An 18228-nucleotide genomic window follows, 5' to 3' on the forward strand; every position below is an offset into this window, starting at 1 on the left:
ATGCGAAATCGGAGGCAGAAGGGGTAATCGCCGACGAAAGCTTCACCGAGTGAGGCGGCGGGATTTAGGGGTTTCAGAGAGAAATGAAGCGGCGCAATACTCAAAGAGTTATGGTTTTAATTTCAAATGGAATATATATGCTAAGTGGAAGAAGTAATGTGTGGGGGATTTAATTTCAGACATTAAATAGGGTAATTAATTACGCCAATTAATTAGGACAGACACAGTTAATTAAGGAATAGTTAGAGTGTTTAAATTAGAGTCGTGGTAGGCCCAATAAAGGCAACTAAAGTAAATAGTAAAACAAAATAAGGGTAAATTTGTCAAAAAAGTGAAACAGGATTATTTTTCGTGGACAAAAAAAAGAGGAGGGGAATGAGAACTCTTTTTCGTGGATCAGAGCGTAAAATGATATGCGTCTTATTTCGTTGGGTGACACGTTAGTAAAATAATAATAATAATAATAATAATAATAAAAATCGTCCAAAATTCAAACTGGAGAGTATCGACATTCCTGGCAAAATCCAATTTGCGTTCTGTCTGTTTCCCGCCCACGCAAAACATTTCACTCTTCTCTCACACACTTGAGTTGACAATCACACCATCCTTTCTCTCCCCAAACACCACCGCCGCCGACGCCATGGAATCGGACACATCTATCCTCTCCAAACTCCAATCTCCATCGCCAACCGGCATCCACGCCCTCTTCACATCCCATCTCCACCCTTTCACTCCTTTCTTCGCCGCCACCGTCAAAAAGCCGCTCAAATCTTCCAAATCTAAACCCCCAGTTGATCTCCCTGCTATCCGCCCCCTCGCCAAACAGTTCTTATCGTTCATACACAACTCCCTCTCTCTCATCCCCAAGCGTCTCTCCGAGTCTCCTAAAATGCCCCGAACTTCCGCCCTGGAATTGTTCGACAGCTATCGCCTCTGCCTCGACTGCCTCCAAGTCATCGCGCCGGAGCTCTCCGGAAAACCGCATTCGGTTCAAGTTCAGAGGATTCGGTATGTTCATTGCTTGGAGCATTGGGATTTGTTCAAAGAAGCGGAGGCCGAGGGTTTGGTGGTACTGGAGAGGTTAAATGCGAATGCAGGAGGTGGATTGAAAGGTAGGTCGGGGAAATTGAAGGCGCGTTTGGTTCCTGAATTGAGTGGGGAGGGCGCTGATCGAGAACTTGCCGCTATAGTTTTGGAGGTCGTTGTGACCTTAGTAAAATGTGCCTCTAAGAGGAAGAGCAAAGTGGAAGCTGATTACTGGAGAGTAATTTCCTTGGTGAATGAATCCGAGCCGTGTTTCAAGTAAGATTTAAGCATGCATGCATACACGAGGTCTTGCTTATAAAATAACATATCTAATTGCACATTTAGCTCTTAAATGGCTTTAGTTGTATGTTTGCCTCAGTTGGTTTGAAGCTGATTAGATTTGTCTGTGCGATTTAGGATATTGGATGCAAAGGACTACGCGAAATTCCACCATTTCTTGGAGACAAATCTTCATATAATTGCTGTATTTTTAGTAGCAGAAATAAAATCATTCAGTGTGGATTTGATACGTGAGTTCTCCGCAGTCACCGTGAAAGAGTACAAGAAATCATGTGCTCAAGATCAAATATACAAGGTAGGAATTGTCCAGAACATAAGATCATTAAACTCGATGACTTCTGGTTGATCTTGTTCTATTATTAATGCTTTCTTTTGTTTTTGCTTTCTTTCGACGCAGGTTGCACTTAAGATTTGTTCTTCTCTATTCTCTCAGAGAGACGAGCTGTCCGCTGACATCATACTTGATGTGTTAAAACATGTCCTAGATTTTATGGCTGCTGAATGCAAGGTAGTTTGACTGTGACATGCTAGGTGCATTTACATTAAATAAAATACTGTGTGATGGAATAATATTTATGTGCTTTTCCTGGACATGCTTTAAATTAGTTTCTGAAGTATGAGGATTCTGTTTTATTGCTAGTTTATATTATGGTCATGGGGGTTGTCTTCAAACATATCACCAAAAATATTGATGGTACATAAGTGACATCTCTCAATATTGAAAATGCAGAGTCTCTATCTTTGGTACCATGGAAATGGAATATGCGAGATGATACTGACCTTTATGGGTTACAAGTTTTTCTTTTTACTATAAAATCACCAATCTTTGGGCCCCCATTAGTTTAGATTTAGCTCAAATAAATATACATACTTCATTAATCTGACTTGATTGTATCTTTTGCACCTGCAAGGACCAATTTCTTTGTGCTGGACTAAAAGAGGTATACTGTGTGCAGAAATTCTGGCCATATGCATGTTAAAAATAAAAGTGATTTGTGCCACAAACAAATAGGTCAAGCTTTCCAGAGTGAACACTAGTGCTCTGTATAGGCAATTTTGTCAATGTAATCTTCAAAAATAATTGTTATTGACTTGAGCCTTTTTATTTAATACTCCGTGATGAAGTCAAGACACTATCTCACTCTGATTATATAAAAGCGTAGAAGTGTTCAGAGAGATTGAGGGCACGACTGAATTCTGTGTATAATAATTGGTTTAAGTATTGACACTATCTGTGCCCATGAATATACTGCCAGATGTATATATTGAAGGACTTGACTGCCAATTCCGGTAGTCCTCACCCTGAATTTTGTTCTGTGCCTATTACTCTGCTCAATTTTCCTTTTTTCACTGGGGAATAGCATTGCAGTAGAAATCCTTTTGATAAAGTTTGTGACCTTATTCTCTCTTTTGCTTCCCGCACAATTACGGTTAGCCATTTTGGTTATGCGTGATGCTAGTATCAGTATAGTAACTAAATGTTCCAAAGTTTGAATATGCAGGATGGAGCCGAAAAAACAGCTTTGGGTTTTCTGGAACTTGTGTGTTATTGTGCAAATAAATGCCAAAGTGCAACTGTTGTTTTATGTGATCCAGTTGCTCTATATCTGTATAGATTAGCAGAATCTTTTAGTCAGGTACTTACCAGCTCTCAAAAATTTGGTGCTTGTCATTTATTGGCCTGCATCAAATCTCAACTTTGTTCTGCAAAATTTGATAAAAGCAATTTATTCTCTTTCTGAAGGATTTCATCTTCATCAGTTCTATTCTCAATCTGTACGCAAGTGGATTATTAGGAAGCTCATCAAATCAGTTGAAAGAGGAAGACACTGAAAAAGGTGGAACTTCTCTTCAGGTGTTGCTCAATAACACGAGGCTTCAACAAGTGGCTCTTTCTATCAATTGGTTGAACGAGCAGTTTGATAGTGCTGGCAAAGAGAAGAGTTCCTATGAACAAGGAATTTCACATTTACCATACTGGGAAGCACTCAAATTTTTTTGTTTGAAATTAGCAGAGTTTATTTATTTTAATAGGAAGGAAATATTCTCTGAGGCAGAGACTGCTTCCTGTTGGAAAAATTTAAGTGGGATCCATGACGCATTTCGTCAATATTGCCATATCTTCCTTGATCTTCTCAGGTACTTTACTCTATGTTATAGGCTGCATGGCAATGCTTGCCCTTCTACAGACAACACAATTCTTAACTGATGTAGCATTTTTGTGCTTCACTGTATTCTTAACTTTCTGAGATAAATGTAATGACATTTTTCTTTATGGATGCAGTGCTACTGAGAGAGAGAAAGTGACATCTGGGGACAATCACAAAGTGATATCTGTTGTAGTTGTGGCTGCTCTTATGCTCTCATTTGAAATAAACCAAAACATAAAGGTCCTGATTCTATCAAAAAGTTAACAGAGGGTGGTTATTGTCAACACAAGTTTTATGCTAATAATTGTTTTACGGTCAAAATTTTGAACTTTCGCACAATCTGATGTTTGCAGGAGAGTACTCTATCAGTAAAGCATGTTATTTCTGCGCAGTGGATCCCAATTAAGAGGCTTAAGTATCTATATGTTTCTCTTAATAACATAGCAGTGATATTGAAGAGTAAAAAGCGCCTGAAAGAGGTATCTAAGTAGTTTTTTTTTATCACTTCTGACTTCTCATGCTTTTGATTCTTCTACTTTTTTCAAATTTTGTTTCATAGTTTGCTGAGGTAAAGTACTTCATCTATACACTATAAGGAAAATCCTGCCAATTAGTAAATGACTTGAATGATTGCTCTCAGATATCATTCTTTTGAATATTAATTCTTATTTAGTCATTCAACTATTGCTTTGTGAGAGAGTTACCGATTTATGTTTGGATTTCTCAGAATTTGTTTGCAAAATTGATTAAATTTTAAGGTTAATCATGCTGTTCCTTTGAGATCAAATAAATAGGTCATTGTCGTAAAAATCATGATCTTCAGTTGATTTCCCAATCACATGTGGCAATTACAGAACTACATTCAAATTTTGAACTTAAGACATTGACTTCTGGTAATACGAATATACCATGTCCATCAAACTTGCCCAAAATAATTTCGTCTTACTGTGATGAACTTAGCCAAAATAATTTCGCCAAAAGGCAACAACTTTATTTTGCCACACACATCAGCTCCATTTTGCGATAAACTCGATTGATAATTTAAAAATCACATCCGCCATAACCTTATGACTGTTTTCCGGTAAACTGTCATATCCAGCAATAAAATAAGATGAACTGCTACCATTGCAGGTTGGTTGCTAACTTGCTTGCACATGTTTCAATGTGTTAGCTGCATTTTTTTGCCTCCTTATTTTGCGACATGACATTATGTGGTAGAAGAAATTGCTCATCTCTCTCTCGCCCTCCCCACCTTTCTATGATCTTTGACCTGTCTAGGAAGTAGGAATTAGTAAAATTGTTCTCTGGAAGTTACTCTTACATCTCAAAGAATAGTAACAGTGGCATATAAGGTGGAGGTAACCCATTTCAACTAGACATTTGGATAGGGAATTCAATATAAGAAAGAGTGAAATGATTGTGAAGTCTGGCATATCTAGAAGTTCATTTCAGAAGTCAAAAGAGTAGCCTTTAATATTTTTGTTCACACACTCATTGGATGATCACTAGAGTGCATCCATTAATGACTTTACCAATATCAGGAATCTTTTCTTGAAACTCTCCTAGAAAAATTTCTTGCACATCAACATATCACTCTTGTACTTACCAGGACACTAGTTTTGTTTTATTCTTGTCAGGAAAGATATTTATATGGCCTGCTGAATCATATATCACTTATCTTGTGTTATTAGATATAAAGATCTCGGAACATGCAGTTTTCTTATATATCCCACATATTGGCTAACAACATGACATGACCTTTTGCAGGCTTTTAAAGCTTTAAAAATGTGCTGTAAAGCTTTATGGAATTATGTTGTAGATCTTTGTAAAGTAGAGACGACCAAATCACATGTGGCTCAAGATGACATGTCAGAAAAGTCTATTGCAGATTTTGTCATGGAGGCATCTGATAAAGTTGCTTTTCTTATGCAACTTAATCAAGAAGGTGATTTCAAGGTGAATGGGATCATTAGAGAAAGTATTATATGCTGGTCAAATTCAGAGAATTTGATTGCAACACTACCAACTCCTGCGTCTTTGATAAAGGAATGGGTAAAGGTAACATTTTACGGTTATTGCCTGCTTTTGAATTATTTGGAAGACTGCTTGATCTGATTTTTGACATGATTCACAGATACAATATAAAATGTCGGATGACACAGAGCATGAAGTAATGCTGTATTCATTGCTTTCATCTTCTAAAGAAATATCTAAAAGGGCACTTGGAAAAATATTGGAAGAGGTTTCTTTCTACTCTCCTACCTCCAGACTTACATGTCCTAGTTCTTTGTGCACCGTTATCTGTACCTTGAAATCTATCTCTTCTATCCACAATTCCACATCTCTTTTGTGGAATTTATAGGAGCTTTGTGCATACGATGAAAAGAGCTACTTGAATCCAAGATACAGTCTCAGAATGAAAATGAAAGTAATCAATGTCCTATTGGAAGAAATTTATGTCACAAAGGACAGTATTGTGAAGAAATGCAGAGTTCTTATACAAAAGGCAAAGTCACTAAGAGCTCTAGGATTAGAGCGACTGGATGAGTGCATTCAGTGTCTGTCAGATGCAGTTTCAACATTGGTGAGCTATATGCTAGTACAATCTTGTTGTTCATTGTCCATTTGATTCCTTATAATGTTTATTTGTTAACAAGAACTTCTTCAATAACAGAAGTTGATATATGGCTCAAGAAGAAGCTGCAGTTCTCAGACTCATCATCTCCTCGTACATGCTTACCTTTTACGTGCACTTTATACCCAGGAGGCAGCACCGCAATCAATGGTTTTATTACCTGGAAGGCTAGTCTAATTTATCAAAAAAATACCCACTAGTAGTTGATCGGGAAAAGTTGTCCTGTTATTGATTGTTTACTGCCTTTGGTTTGACAGTGGTTTTCTTGATGACATTCGTGATGCATTGAATCTCTGCTTGCACCCAGATCATTGCCATGATGATGAACAATATGAAGACATGCTATACTTATGGTATCGACTCATTGATTTCCTATCGATAAAGGTGAAATTTACTTTATATGCTTATGCGCTCATGTAGATGAGGTTCTTGATCTGTTTGCTGTATTGTGACTCTCTTTTATGTTTTCCTGCTCCAGGGTTATTTGGAAATTCATCCCAGGTTGTATGATGTCGTGATCAAGTTGTTTAACAAGAAGAACATTCACTTTGCAAAAACACTGGCTGAACTCTGGAAAAACAAGAGGCTTAGTCATGCTCTCTGTGCTTCACCTGTAAATCATATGTTTATTGGGACATTCTCTAAGCATGAGAGTCAACTTTGTAACTCTTCCATATTTTGGAGCAAGTGTATGGAGGAGCTGCAGCCTCTTGTTGTTGGTTTCCATCACATCAATAATGAGATTAAACAAGCAGCTTCTGATCTCATTTCCAGTGTAAGCTCCTTTAGTAAATTAATGAGCATCTACTTCACATATGATTTTGAAACATATTTTCCGTTTTTGTCCTTTGATTTCCTTAGGTTCAAATGACCAGTTGTACAAGCTTTCTTTCATCAAATCTATACTACGACTTGTCTGCAAGACTGATATCAAGTGGACAAATGATTGAGGTAACTCAAAATTAAGTTACTTCGTCCATTGTGTGCGTGTGTTGGCCTAGCGGTAGGAGGTTAATGCCCAAGACCTAAGGTCCTGGGTTCGAGTCCTCCGTTGCGCAATCTTTGAATTTTTTTATTTACTTATGTAATTTATCAAAGAAGAAAAAAAGTTACTTCGTCCATTACATTTGTTCTGGCTTTTTGCGAGTGAAAATAACTTCTAAGTGTATGTTCTGTTCGGGGGAATCTGCAAAAGCTTAAAATTTTATGCAACTTCTATGAGAACACCTCCTTGCCAATTTTTTAAAACCAGTTATGCTTGCTGATTGCTTGCAAATAGTTTTCACTATTCATAATAATAAAAAGTTAAGTCATGTCAAGTTTATTGTTAGAGAAGTACATTTCAAGTTGTTTTCCTGCTTCATTTGTCAATCCACTGGTGGAGTTGCACCAATTATCTTTTCCATTTTACTTTGTGTACTTGGTATGATGAATGTTCAATTATAGGTTTTGTTTGAGAGAAAATTAGGTGCACTAAGAGTCCATCATACCCAATAACTTAATTTGCTCTGCTTTTTAGTTCCTGCTTTGCATTGCCTGAGGATACACTAGGCACAATCTCAAGTTTTGCATATGCAATGTCATAGCTTTAAACCAAAAAAAAGGAAAAAACATTGTAGGTTTCTAAGAAGACCATTTGTAATTGTGAACCACTCAACCAAGTGGGATAATGAGGAGTTGCAGATTTGTAGATTATATGAATTCCATAATTTTTCAGTGGCTGTGCTTGTTGATGAACATGTTAGTTTTACTGAACTACACATCGTTCAGCATACATATTCTCCTTTAACAAAGCGTGTACGATACTATAGGCTCTTGCATATGCAAAAGAGGCCCATCGCTTACGTAGTAAACTCTTACAACAAAAATTTGAATACTCAGTGGAGAAAGTGGCGGAGACATTTGAGGTGAAAGGGGAGCTCATTGAAAAGAGTTACTATGGTGTGCAGACCTTCAAAGTTAATGATTTTGTGGTGACAAAAGGTTCTTGTGATTATGAGGGCTGCGTCCTTACTCCTTGGAATGTGCTTAGTTGTTATCTCGAAAGCATACTACAGGTATCCACATATACAGCACATTTGAAGCTTCCTTATGAAGTCACTTTGTATAATTGATTATTCTGTGTATTATCTTTTTGTGTAGGTTGGATTTGTTCAAGAGATTCTTGGAAACGTATCTGAGGCTGAAATGCTTTTACAGTGGGGTAGAAATGTGGCCCAGTTTCAGAATTTGCCACTTTTTGAAATTTCTTTTTCTTGTCTATTGGGTATGTCCTTTAATGTGCCATATTCCCTGTTCTTTCACTTATCTAAAATGTCGCGCATGATTGTATGGACATCTTACTCTATGCTTATATTCTGATCAGGAAAGCTATACCGCAAACAAAAGCTTTGGAGCCTATCTGAAAAAGAATTGTCCAGTGCTAAGAAAGGACTAGCAGACAATCTTGATAACATCTCCTGCAAAAAATGTTTATGGATGTGGGAAATATCCATTAATCAACAACTTGGGGATTTATTCTTGAGCGGTTCTTGCTGTAATGAAGAGCCTCCTTCTCCAAAGACGTTGTCTAGTGCCAAAGGATTGTACAAATTAGTACTAGACAAGCTAAATCTTTCTGACTGGGGGACTTTGTACTCTACTTCTGAAGAATCTCTTGCAAATGATAAATCTGAAAGTAAAGTTGAACCAAGAAGATCTAGAAGGACAAAAAAAGAAATGAAACCTGCTTCTCAGAAACAGGACTATGTATGTGGTCATAATCGTAGGGTTACTCGGTCTGTCCATCGCTCTGTAGTAGAAACCCATGAGATTGAACCAGGTGACAAAGAAACCGGTCCCTCTTCTAGTTTAGCCACTGAGCATCTGAGGAGTTTTGATTCAAAAAACTTTTCTGCTGATCTTCAAAGTGAAATCAGATCTCTTTGCAACAAAATGAAATGTTGGCAGTGTCTTCATGGAGCTGGTGAATGCAGCAATTTAAGCATATTCATATGCATGAACTGGGAGCTTGTTCACAGAAAGCTTTCTTTAAGATTACTTATAAGCATAGGTATGGTCTGATCCTTGACAGTCTCTTTTATAATATGTTCCTATACTCTCATATTTAATAAAGTTCTGTAATTTAAAGTTGGAATTGTTTTGATAAAAATTGCAGCCAAACATGTCGTAGCATAAAGAAGTTAATCAAACTTAATGACTAACCACTGCAGGAACAGAAACCTGTGTAAATGTCATAATGTAGAAGCAACTATGAAACACCTATTCTCTATTATATTGGTGGATGAACTGCAGCTTAAATTGTGGAGTATCTTTCTTTACTTCAGAGTATGTCCTTGAAATAGATGTAATCTACTATGTGGCTAATATACCAAGTACAGTAGAGTTACTCTTATCACACAAGCAGGCACAAGATTGCAATTGCTTAGTTAATTGTTGGTTCAATAGATATATGCCAAGTTATTTGTCTTAAGTGACAAAAGATTGTACTGTGACTGCTGCCATTTACATTCCTACAAGATGCTCTTGACAATTGGTTCTGTTCTATGAAATTTTCATGTTTTCAATATGCTGATGTTATACATGTTATAGAGAACACATATTAAATCTATATTGTGTCCACAGGTCTTGCCTGCAATGTTTTATCAACATTTATTCTAAATTTTTCTTCCTCGACCTCATGTATGTGCAGGAAAATTTTCTGGCACTTTTGGCCATGTTCATGAAGCACATGAAACTCTGTTACAAAGTTTATCAATTTTCGTCAGTAGAAATTCATATTGTTCGAAGCATTCTTCAGATTCCCTTCTTTTCCTAATTGAGTCGGTTGGGAAGTATTATCCTGGAGATGCATTGGCTGTTGAACGTGCAACACTCCTTTACTTTATTTGCTGGTTCATTGTAAAAAATAATTGTTACCAGGCTACCAGGTATTTATCAACTGCTGTTCTTCTCATTTCATACGTTCTTAGGCACACACTTTGAACTTATCTACAGTGCCTGTAATGCCAAGCTGACAATAAAATGCATTGCATATATCTCTGTTACTTCGGTTTTGTTCAATTACAACAAGTTTTTGAAATGGTAACTTGCTCGAACACTTGGAGCAATCTAGGATGATGCCTGAAATATATTTCCTTTTTGGCTTATCCTAAATTTATTTTAGGATGATTTTTCCATCTGAAATGATGACCTATTTTGGTTCTAATGCTCTTTGGCTCGACTGTTTCAGCATTCCCTCATCAAACAGAAACTTCTGCTGTGAGCTTTCTAGCATTGGGACAGTAAGGGTGCTTTCCTTGCTGAAGGTGTCCTTTATACTATGTCGTGATGTTCCTTTACTTCTCCAAAAAGTAAGTCATTGCACACTTTTTGTTTTCCATTTAATCTCTTAAGAAATACCTCACGTCTTAGAGCCTCTCATTTAGCTTGATTTTATAGTATTTTTTTGGGAAAAGGTGCAGATTGGCCCCCGAAGTAGTAGCCCTTATAGCGTATAACCCCTCTTACTCACTGTGTGTGCAACTAAACCCCTGAACTCCGAGAAAAGGGTGCAAATTCCCCCTCTTACCTAACGCCGTTAAGTGTCCGTTAACGTTTGGGTTTAATTGCACCCTCTACTTCAGGGGTGGATCTGCACCATAATTTTTTTTTATTTTATTTATAATTTCAGCAACCCACCTCCGGCATCAACTTAACCACCCCCATACTCATCGATTCTGACTTGCACATTGTCAGCTCGCACGCGCCCAATCTCTTGGTTGTCGACTGCCCACCGCTTACATGCAGCAACGCCACCAGCTTCTTCACCGCCCCGCACAACAGCATCTCCTCCAACACCTTAACCTTTTAGGCTTATCTTATGATATTACTTGTGTATATATTTATCTATATAATATATATTTAAATTTTATTTATTTATTTTTGAATAATTATTAAAACTCTAGATAATAATTATGATTTTATTTTTGGTTAATTTAATATTTGTAAATTTATTTTATAAAAGAAAAAAGAATGGATCCGAGTCAGGACTCGAGACCCTGTGAATCTAATGGATGTGGACACGAATCTCGTTTTTTTAGACCTAATGGATTTGGACAGGATCCTGACCTAAGTAAAAAAATACGGATATGGATTTGGACCAAGCAGGATTCGATCCAGGTCCACATCTGGAGTTGGTGATGCTGCTGCATGTCGGCGGTAAGCAGTCGACGATCAAGAGATTGAGCGTGTGCGAGCTGACAAAGTGTAAGTTGGAGCCGATGAGTACGGGGGGCGGTTAAGTTGATGCCGGAGGTGGGTTGTTGAAATTAAAAAAAAATTAAAAAAAATTAAGGTGCAGATCCACCCCTGAAGTAGAGGGTGCAATTAAACCCAAACGTTAACGGACACTTAACGGCGTTAGGTCAGAGGGGGGAATTTGCACCATTTTCTCGGAGTTCAGGGGTTTAGTTGCACACACAGTGAGTAAGAGGGGTTATACGCTATAGGGGCTACTACTTCGGGGGCCAATCTGCACCTTTTCCCTATTTTTTTCGATATATTTCCTATAAAATGATGTTGCCTTGGATGCAAACAAGTCATTTAAAAGGAAGAGATGGAGGCCTTTTCGTGGTCTGTTCTTTTTCTGAAACTTCTAGATAGATTTATATGTTTCACTACCCAACCTTGGGATCGAAAAATTTCCCTTATGAGCTATATATTCTTTATGCTGAAGCACAGATTAACTAACTGTAAGAAAGGTAAATAGTTGGTTAAGTGAAGGTAAGGACATAACTGATTTGCACAATGTATGGGATTTTTTTTTTATTTTTGATGTGGGAGAAAAACACTAAATTTTATATCTTACGAGAATAATGAGAGCAAGCAATTCAGTGTTCTATGTGATATATGCTAAGATAAAGACAATGATGAAATATTTAACTTTTCCAAATAGATCTCCTGGTGAAACTTTTATTCTATCTTCCCTTGTGCTGACATGGTATGTTCCAAACAATGCCTTTCACGTGATCATGCAGCTAAGTAAACATTGTTGACAGTTGGTTTTTTCCATGGATGGAAAGATTCTAATTTTACATTTGGTCCCAGTGTAGAAGGGTCCTTGCTAATTTGTTGCCAAATGACAAGGCAGTATATTTCGTTCTGCTGTCTAACCTCTTCTTCCCCACTTGGATAGTGATCTGATTGGTGATTACTGATGACTGACACCTGATACATGCTACAGGTCTCCAGGTTGCTTACAGCCATATATGTGCTTTCGACATCATTGGAGCAATTTTCTTTATCTTCAAATGAGCAAGGTTCTGAAAGTCAGTGGGCTTCTTTCTTCCATCAAGCTTCACTTGGCACTCAACTTAACCAGCAATTCTTATCTGGGATAATGCAAAAGAAACAAAGTCAAAGTGCTACAGATTCTGAGGTACTCGATCTTGTCCTCTAATAGAACAGGTTTTCGGCATATGTATTTGTTTGTTATGATTTATGTGTGTCAAGGGGTTGTTATGGGTTACACCACATTTTTCCATTGATTTGTTCACAAACCCTGGAAACTTCGCTAGCAAAAGGATTCGAATGTTCTGAGGAATAATTACCTCAATGTTGTGTTGGTCTATCTTGTTAGAAAGGACTAAGGGGATTTTTGAAAATTTGTAGGACTCCGTTGATGAGGTCTCGAGAGGATGAAATTTAGGTTTGCCTCCAGTCCACAAAGATTTCAAATTTTCAATGCCTTCTGTGTACCTGATACTGTTATTGATTGGGGCAACTTATTTAGTTAGTTTCTAAGTTTTGTATGGGATTCCTCATCTCCTTTGTATCTAGATTTTTCTTAATTTATAATGTAAAAGATAAAATAAATTCCTAGATGCACATTGTATTACCAGTCTAGTAGTTTAAGCACTTTATAGTTTTGAATTTTTATCGGATCACAATCTACTAAAATTGTCAATTACTTGCAGACTCATTACACTTAAGAGATTCTTATCAAATACTTCTTGTAGATGGACTGCCTTTCCATGCTGCTAATGTTTAAATGTAGTAGTACTAGTTCCTGCTGTATGTATCCTGTACAGATGGCTAGGACTTTATTAGTAGGCCAGGAGTTCTGCATGATTCTTTTTCATTCGTTTTGGCTGTATACTAACGTAACTGTTCATTTTGGCCTTCTATATTCGTGCATTTGCAGATAGCCGTTAGTCATGTTTCTTGGCATTATGCTGGTCTCTTTTGTCATATATCTTGGCTCGATTAGGATAATGTAAATAATGTCTTCTGCACATGTTTTTATTGATTAACAATGTCTTGCTCAGTAATTTCTTCTTTGACTTGTGGTCAGGATTCCTCTCTTCCAGACTCTGTTTTAGACATTCACGGTTTACCTCACTCCCTCAGGTAGTGTAATTAATTAAGCATGACAAATTTTGTGCCTTAAAATACTTGGTATATTTCTTCTTTGACCGGATACCTTTTCCAGGCCTGCACCTGAGTCTTGCAAGGACCTGGAAGAATTTGTGTTAGATTTTTTTCAGGGCCTGCCATCAACTCCGATCATCTGCATTAGCTTGGTGTCAGGTGCTGATGCTAGTTTGCTTAAAGAACTCCTGCATTGTTCTCCAAAAGTTCAAGCATGGATTCTGTTATCCCATTTGAGTTCGGATAACCAACATGTTGTACTTCTTCCTGTGCATGAAATTTTGAAAGGTATTTTAATTTAGAAGATACTGCAAGCATGAAGTCTCCTGTAAGAAATTTACAGCCATCTTTATTCTTCCGTTGAGCTTACCCTTTTTCATTATTTTAGAAGAAGCTTCAGATGAAGATGCCAGTTCCAGCTCAGTTATCTTCAACTGCAAAGATTTTGTGAAGCAATGGCAGTGTCCTTGGGTCTCCTCTGTGATCGATGACATAGCCCCAGTATTTAGACATGTACTGGAAGGAAATTACTATTCATCCTCAGAGTATTTCCTAGAATATATTAAAGAAAACACATCTCTGTGGTGGACGCAGAGGAACAAACTTAATGAATGCCTCTGCAAATTTTTGCAGTAAGTTCTTTCAAGTTTATATTAAGAATTCATCTTCAGTCTATCACTAAGAAAATCTTTTTTACTGCAAAACAATATTCTCAACTTATAAACAGTTGAGTTAAGCTAAAGGAAAGCTGCTGCCGAAACGGATTTTGTCCCCTCTTCCCTTAATTGTCAATAAGTTATATTGGATTACTATAACATAATCATATTTTATCCTTAGAAAACCAATAATTAAGTGACATGCCAAATTTATGTGTATCAGAGATATGGAGGACTTGTGGCTTGGTACTTGGAAATATTTGCTTTTGGGGATTTGGCCAAGCTTCAACTCTCTGGACTCTATACAGAAAAGCCTTTCCCAAGATGAGATGGATCTTTTGCAGCTTGTTGTAACAAAAAAATGCTATGTTGGCCTCAGGTCAGAGGCAACTTCTGGATCATCTAGTCAATTTGAAAATATGATGGAGTTATTGTTCAGTAGAATGCTTGAAATGTCCGATAACGTAGACCAGGTTGAATGCATCAATGGAAAGCCAATCATCTTGGTTTTGGATATTGAGGTGCAGGTGCGTCCTTGGTTAACCAGTTTCATATGTGTTAGCTTATTTAAGAGGACTGTGTCGTTGTTTCAAAAATGTCACGATGATCATCTTGAGTTCCAAATCGATGATTAACCAGTCCTCTTCTAAATGCTTCATATTTATATTCATCAACTTGTTTTCTGCTCTGCTAATTGACGATCTAAAACTGTTGAATTCCCATGCTTTCTTCTTACACATAATGTTTCCATCTGACAAGGTAAATATGACATTATCTGCAGATGCTTCCATGGGAGTGTCTACCAATATTGAGAAATCAGGAGGTTTACCGAATGCCTTCCATTGGTAGCATTTTTGCAACACTTGACAGGCACTGCGAAAACCAAAATCGATTAGAGACAAGCGTTCCGGTCTTTCCTCTTATAGATCCCCTGGATTCATATTATTTATTGAACCCAGATGGTGATCTTAGTAGAACACAGGTTGAATTTGAGAATTGGTTCAAAAATCAAGACATAATAGAGGTAACATGCTATTCAAAGTTTTGGGTAAAATTGGTCGTTGAATTCTGTTTTACCTCTCTCATTACTTTTTCACGTGGACATAATTTTCTACTAAGTGCATTTTCAACAAACTTGGTGTACAGGGAAGAATTGGAACTGTGCCCACAGTTGAGGAACTCTCTCTTGCCTTAAAAGGCCACGACCTCTTCATCTATTTTGGTCATGGAAGTGGTATGCCCAAGAAAATGAATGTATTCTATTCTCAAATCTGTAAATTTTCTCACATATGATTTTGATCATGGCCTTTTTAGGTACACAATACATCCCCGGGCACGAGATTCAGAAATTGGACGGTTGCGCTGCCACTCTACTTCTGGGATGCAGCAGCGGATCCCTTTACCTCAAAGGATCCTACATGCCTCAAGGGGCTCCACTCTCTTACATACTGGCAGGCTCTCCTGTTATTGTTGCCAATCTGTGGGAGGTTACGGATAAAGACATCGACAGGTTTGGGAAGGCGATGCTCAACGCGTGGTTGAGAGAGCGATCAGCAGCTTCATCCGAGTGTGCACAATGTATGCCCACAAAATGTATTCATAGACCAAGGATTGCTTCATTTATGGCTCAAGCTCGAGATGCTTGCACTCTTGGTTTTCTCATTGGAGCATCACCAGTTTGTTATGGTGTTCCAACAGGGATAATAAAAAGAAAAGCCTTATAGAATATTATTAATATTGGTCATGAAATCATCTTCTGTTGCTCTTTTCCTTAACCAAAGGAATCTCAATTTTTGAAATGGCCCAACACAATAAATTTGTATTTAATTTATGCTACTTTAGGAGGCTCAAATAGGGATGAGTTCATGTAGGAACCTATCTTAGTGGAGGAGCTAGAAATTAATTTGGATCATAGGTCGTTTCTTGATCTAATACTGTAAAGAAAAGAAGTATGATTCTAACGCACAAAAAGCATTGTCTTTTAAAATTGAGATACATGTGAACATTCATTTTGAGCAAGAACAAAGAGCTAATGTGGTCTTTCAGTTTTTTTATAATCTCAGTCAAGATCAATAGTAACTGTTTTTCACCCTATAATCAAGATTTAGCTATTTAAAATTTTAAAGATTTGAAATGCACAAAGAAAATAATTTCATGAACAATGACATGAATCGCATGAATTGATAAATACTTATTATCATGAATTGTTTGAAGAATAAGATTAAACGAGAAATATATCAAATGCACAACTACGATTTCATAAACAACAATATGAATTTACATGAACCAAGAATGAAACGTGAAAGATTTCGGGACAGGGATCTTTGAATGGAATGTGAGATTTTCGGGATAAGATATCCAAATAGCGAAAAAATCGAGAAGTTTGTTTGTTTTTTTTAATTAATCAATTATGAGGAATGTCTTATTCAATCTAAATTTGTAGTTAGTTCTTAGTTCTCATTTATAGGGTCCTTATCTTTTACTATTTTCTTTATATAATACAATAAGGTTTCTTTCCATAACATAGATTATAGGAAGATAACTGGTTCAAATTGGTTCCTAATTCCTACATTAAAAAATATATTATCACGGTCCAAAATAGTATATAACTTTTGATTCGGCATAAATTTTAATAAAATAGTTGTTAGATGTGTGTTTAATTGATAAAGGATCTTACCATGTAAAAATGAGTGATTGTAGTTGAATTGAGTGTGAGCCATGGTGATTTTTGAGTAAATAAAGAGTATTTGTAAAAATGTAATATGAAAAGAGAAAGGGAGATCATGTTCAAAAAAAGAAAGATAGTATACTCATCGTGGATGCCAAATAAAGTAATTATTGTATACTCTTTTTGGACGAAGGTAGTATATGTATGAAGTTCAATCCCAGTAGTGGACAAATTTCACATAAGTTCAATTGGCCAAATTATTAGATTCAACGGGTCAAGCCAACCAAGCGGGTCAAATTAGTTTCATATCGAAAAGCCCATAATCGGGCCCAATATGGATGACTTGCAGATAGGGTTATAATCAAATCTTGATTCGATATTTGATTCGTTTTCCATTCTATTCGATTCAATTTGATTCGAAATTGTAAAGGAAAAAATTATGTAAAAAGTTTTCTAAATAATATAGGGATATATTTCAATACATTTACCTAATAAAAACACACAACAATAAATGCTCATTTTGATGCAGTCCAAGGTTAGTAGTTGAAGAAGCAAGAGTTGGCGAAGAAGCTTTTTGGAGATGGTGGAGTTGGCGCGTTAGATAGCCCAGGTTTATGTTTAATTTTGATTTATTTGCTTTTGGGCCAGAGTTGGAAGACTTTATTTATTTTATTTTCAACTTTGTTATTTTAGAGCCCAATAGTCTAGCTTATTGGGTATTTTCGAATTTTAAGAGTAAGGGCCTTGTTTGGCTCATTAGAGTTTTATTTAAAGTTGTTTCATTATTAGATTAGGTTTAGTTTTTGCCTATATATAGGGCTTTATAGGTGCTGGCCGAAAAATTGAACTTTATTTGTATAAAAAACTGTGAGTTTTTATACTCTCTTGAGAGTTTTCGAATTCTTCTTGAATATTCCAAGAGAATTCATCTATCGGCGTAACGACTAGTCAACCAACCCTCGTCGGGTGTCATTCATCGTCCCTGAGTTGTTGCGTCAACGTCACGTTGGGATTTAGGGAATTCAATTCACCTAAATCATTCCGTGGGTTACATTAAGAGGTTTTGGGATTCCATCCATTTATCGTTAGATCCAGAAGTCTTTCGCTTTGCGTGGTGTTCGATTGATCGGCAAGGATCATATCATTTGACACTAGAGCCGCATTTCGTATCCAGGTTTCGTTTTCGTTTTCTGTCTTCGTATCCAGGGTAGAAGTTTTAGGTTTCATCTGTTCAGTTTCGTTCCGTCTGTGGAATTCTGTTTCTGCGTTTTAGGGTTTGGTCTGTTTTATCTGTTTAGGGTTTTCGTGTTTACCATATATCTTCCGTGTTTCCATATATATCTTCTGTGTTTTCGTGTTTCATATATATATATCATATATATC

The 18228-nt window shown here is 36.8% G+C and overlaps 1 protein-coding gene across 2 annotated transcripts; it reads left to right on the plus strand.

Moving 5' to 3' along the window:
• The first annotated feature begins 535 nt into the window (after positions 1–535).
• Positions 536–16013, plus strand: LOC131019378 (separase). Of its 2 annotated transcripts, none has more exons than XM_057947916.1 (27): positions 536–1302; positions 1444–1621; positions 1724–1834; positions 2829–2963; positions 3071–3465; positions 3611–3716; positions 3830–3955; positions 5244–5534; positions 5611–5718; positions 5839–6060; positions 6151–6278; positions 6369–6495; positions 6590–6886; positions 6973–7062; positions 7923–8168; positions 8254–8377; positions 8477–9163; positions 9803–10040; positions 10343–10463; positions 12335–12529; positions 13445–13500; positions 13583–13809; positions 13913–14153; positions 14401–14704; positions 14959–15201; positions 15324–15411; positions 15492–16013. In XM_057947916.1, exons 1-27 carry the CDS (start codon positions 641–643, stop codon positions 15899–15901), a joined length of 6156 nt encoding a protein of 2051 aa, XP_057803899.1. In that variant the 5' UTR covers positions 536–640; the 3' UTR covers positions 15902–16013. The 2 variants fall into 2 exon arrangements, with proteins under 2 accessions (XP_057803899.1, XP_057803898.1); XM_057947915.1 differs by having other exon boundaries at positions 537–1302; positions 13910–14153.
• The last annotated feature ends 2215 nt before the right edge of the window (positions 16014–18228 follow it).

This window comes from Salvia miltiorrhiza, chromosome 4 (genome assembly GCF_028751815.1).
Source record: "Salvia miltiorrhiza cultivar Shanhuang (shh) chromosome 4, IMPLAD_Smil_shh, whole genome shotgun sequence".
Taxonomy (NCBI): domain Eukaryota; kingdom Viridiplantae; phylum Streptophyta; class Magnoliopsida; order Lamiales; family Lamiaceae; genus Salvia; species Salvia miltiorrhiza.